At 47.1% G+C, this 3723-nt stretch overlaps 1 protein-coding gene across 1 annotated transcript; it reads left to right on the forward strand.

Annotated features, from left to right (window-relative positions):
- Positions 1 to 335: 335 nt before the first annotated feature.
- On the forward strand, positions 336 to 1154 carry LOC123177661 (protein RADIALIS-like 3). The gene is made up of 2 exons (XM_044591282.1): positions 336 to 699; positions 819 to 1154. Exons 1-2 carry the CDS (start codon positions 425 to 427, stop codon positions 838 to 840), a joined length of 297 nt encoding a protein of 98 aa, XP_044447217.1. The 5' UTR covers positions 336 to 424; the 3' UTR covers positions 841 to 1154.
- Positions 1155 to 3723: the final 2569 nt, after the last annotated feature.

The raw sequence follows: 3723 nt of genomic DNA on the forward strand, positions 1-3723 counted from the left end.
TGAAGGTGCATATACATGCGCATATAAATATTTACAATTTCCCATGCTTTGAATCTTTGAGCAGGAGAAGATCGAGCACAGATGCTCCACCTCCCAAAGAGATAAAAAAGTTAGATCCTCCACTTCCCGGGGACAGAAATGTTTGTTCCTCCTCACTCCTCTCGTAGTGGCCGGCTGATGATTCTCCCCCTTGTTCCTCTTGTTTTTTCCGCTCCAGCTCCCTCAGTTTTGACCTTATGCTCCATATACATATTATTCCAATCTCCCGCCCCCAGACCGATCATGCAATCCCGGACCGCCTATAAGTAGCACCGCTACTCACACCCTTCTACCTCATTCCTCGACAATCTCACCAGCAGCCAACTATAGCTCGCATCGATCGACTAGGTAGTGAGTGGCTAGCGCTCTCCTGATCGACCAATCAATGGCGTCGTTGTCCATGAGCGCGGCTGGGAGGGCGGGGTGGACGCCGAAGCAGAACAAGCTGTTCGAGCAAGCGCTAGCAGTAAACGACAGGGACACGCCCGATCGCTGGCACAACGTTGCCCACGCCGTTGGCGGCGGCAAGTCGGCTGATGACGTCAAGCGCTACTATGAGCTGCTCGTCCGTGATATCGCCAACATCGAGGCCGGCAAGGTGCCCTTCCCCGCCTACCGTCCCCCCTGCCCCGGCCCCAACGTTGGCTACGAGGCCGACAGGTTTGTACCTTCCTTTGGCATCCTCTTCGGTCGTGTTTATCGAATTAATAGGTAGCTTGTTGATAACATCGATTCTTCGGTGAATGAAATCTGGGTTGTTAACTAATTCGTTTTTGCAGGCTGAAGCACTTGAAGATCTAGTTAGATGGTATGTACATGGATATGAAGCATGTGCGTGCTCGCCAGCATGGATGGGGATATCCTATGAAATGATATGCATGCAAGTCATTGGCGCGCATGCAACCGTCTATGCAAGGCTGCTAGCTGGAAGAAAGTGTCGACCGATGCATGTTCATATATGTATACGTAATTGTTATATTTGGCAATAGTAGCTTAGTACAGTACAGATTAGATGTTATAGGATGGTCCGTCTCCTTCTCCCGTGTGTAAATCGCAGTATTCCTTATGTAAATGTATGTTATATCGTCTGCAGCAAAAACACAGTACTCCCTCCATTCGAAAAGTGTGGTGCATTTTTTCTTCTGATGTCAATCTTCGTAAACTTGACGTCTGTAAACACTGACGCACTGACGATACATGGTCTGTTGCTCACGTTCTCTTCTAACCACTGCTCCTAAAATTTTCTCCTAGGATTCTACAACAGGCCTCCACGTACGTCTGTAAACACTCCCCTTAAGCAAACTGTACTTTCTTTTAAGGAAAGAAAAGAAAATTGTAATTTTTTTGAGAGGCAAGAAAGTTGTACGTATGTGTAGCATTGTATAATAGTGCGCCGGGGAGGGGGGAATTTCCGGACAGTTCGAGAGTTGACGACCTTGTGTCGGTCACATTCCCCCATGTTTGTGTTTTTGTGTGAAACGAGACAGAAGGAAGCGAAGATGAAGAGGTTGAGAGGCAGGTTGGGTCTTAAGGGTTTTTGTGGTGTTGATAGCTCTGGTATGAGTGGTGGCCTAGCCGTGTACTGGCATGAAAACTGTGTGGTAGATGTTCTTGACAAAGATGATCGTCATGTTGATGCTCTAGTCCGTGTGCATGAAGGTGTGGAGCAGTGGAGAATTACGTTTGTGTATGGTGAACCGCGGGTGGAGAACCGGCATCTCATGTGGACAAAACTGCAGAATTTGAAAACAGTAAACGATCTCCCGTGGTTGGTAATAGGGGATTTTAATGAAGCAATGTGGGATTTTGAACACTTCTCAGCAACACCAAGGCCGGAATCGCAGATGATATCATTCAGGGATATGCTTGAAGTTTGCGGTCTGGTAGACTTGGGTTTTTCGGGTGTCCCTTTCACCTATGACAATAAGAGAAGTGGTGTGAATAATGTTAGGGTGAGGCTTGACAGAGCATTGGCTACGAACGAATGGAGGAATCTATTCTCTTTTGCCTCCGTGCACCATATTCTTAGCCCTTGTTCGGACCATGTGGCGGTACTGCTCAAAGGCGAGGCGGATGCCGGCCCGGCTGGGCCTATACAGCGTCGGTACGAGATCTTCTGGGAAAGGGACTCGACGTTGCCAGAGGTCATCAAGAATGCATGGGAATCTGTTGGAAACGTTCAAACATTGGAGCAGCTTAGAGTGGCTCTAACCAAGACGATGGTGTCTTTAGGTTCTTGGTGCAGGAAGTTCGAAAAATGTAACAAAGGAATTGGCTAGATCTCGTTCGCAGCTCGAGGAGCTCATGCATATGAATGCGGATAGGCAAGAAATAAGGAAAGTGACAGATAGGATGAATGAGCTTTTGTACCAGGAGGAGATGATCTGGCTTCAAAGATCGAGAATATCATGGCTTAAGGAGGGTGACTGTAATACAAAGTTCTTTCATAGTAAGGCGGTGTGGAGGGCGCGGAAGAATAAGATCAGGCAGTTAACTGATAGTATTGGGGTGATTCATTCAGATCTGGCATCTATGGATAACTTAGTGAATGAGTATTTCCGCGGTATTTTCACAGCGGATACTAACCTCGATGATGGCCACGTGGTTGATCTCTTTGAGGTGCTGGTCACAGAGGAGGATAATGTTAAGTTGTGTGCTCCGTCTAGTGACAAGGAAATCTCATATGCACTCTTTCAGATTGGGCCATTGAAGTCGCCGGGGCCTGACGGTTTTCCAGCCAGATTCTTTCAGAAGAATTGGGCGACTCTCAAGGACAGTGTGATTGCGGCTGTTAAGGACTTCTTTTGCACGGGGGTGATGCCCGAGGGAGTTAACTCCACGACAATTGTCCTAATACCGTAAATTGCCAACCCAACAAAGCTGGCCGAGTATAGGCCAATTAGCTTGGGCAATGTGATTTATAAGGTCATATCTAAGTGTTTGGTAAACAGACTCCGCCCTCTCTTGGACAACCTAATCTCTGTTGAACAGAGTGCTTTCATCCCGGGGAGGATGATTACTGATAATGCGCTGATTGCTTTTGAGTGTTTACACTACATTAAGCAGGAAAAGGATCCCACAAAGAGCTTCTGTGCTTATAAGCTTGATCTCTCCAAAGCATATGATAGAGTGGACTGGGATTTCTTGAGGCAAGTGATGCAAAAGTTGGGGTTCTCTCACCGATGGATCGACTGGATAATGACTTGTGTCACATCAGTGAGATATTCTGTCAAATTAAACGGAACTCTCTTGGATTCATTTGCACCGACGCGTGGGCTTCGGCAAGGTGATCCCCTGTCACAATTCTTATTCCTGTTTGTTGCGGATGGGCTTTCTGCTATACTAAAAAACAGAGTGGCTACTGGCCTTATAACCCCGGTGAGAATCTGCCGGCGAGCACCAGGTATATCCCACTTATTATTCGCTGATGATACATTGTTGTTCTTCGAGGCAACTAGGGTTCAGGCAGAGAACATTATGGACGCATTAGCCATGTATGGTGCAGCCACTGGGCAAAGTCTTAATTATGATAAATGCTCCATGTTCTTTGGTACTTCTTGTCCGAGCACAGTTCAAGAGGAGGTTCGGCAAGTGTTGCAAGTCCAAAGTCTGGTTTTTGAGGAGAAGTATTTGGGCCTGCCTACTCCTGAGGGGCGCATGTCTAAGGGTAAGTTTCAAAATCTT

The sequence above is a fragment of the Triticum aestivum genome, chromosome 1D (assembly GCF_018294505.1).
Source record: "Triticum aestivum cultivar Chinese Spring chromosome 1D, IWGSC CS RefSeq v2.1, whole genome shotgun sequence".
Lineage (NCBI taxonomy): Eukaryota > Viridiplantae > Streptophyta > Magnoliopsida > Poales > Poaceae > Triticum > Triticum aestivum.

Excerpts from the sequence above, each read along its gene's own strand:
- LOC123177661 (XM_044591282.1), top strand. The coding sequence starts at position 425 with ATGGCGTCGTTGTCCATGAGCGCGGCTGGGAGGGCGGGGTGGACGCCG. Across the intron at positions 700-818 it reads GTTGGCTACGAGGCCGACAG|GCTGAAGCACTTGAAGATCT; the intron begins GTTTGTACCTTC and ends TCGTTTTTGCAG.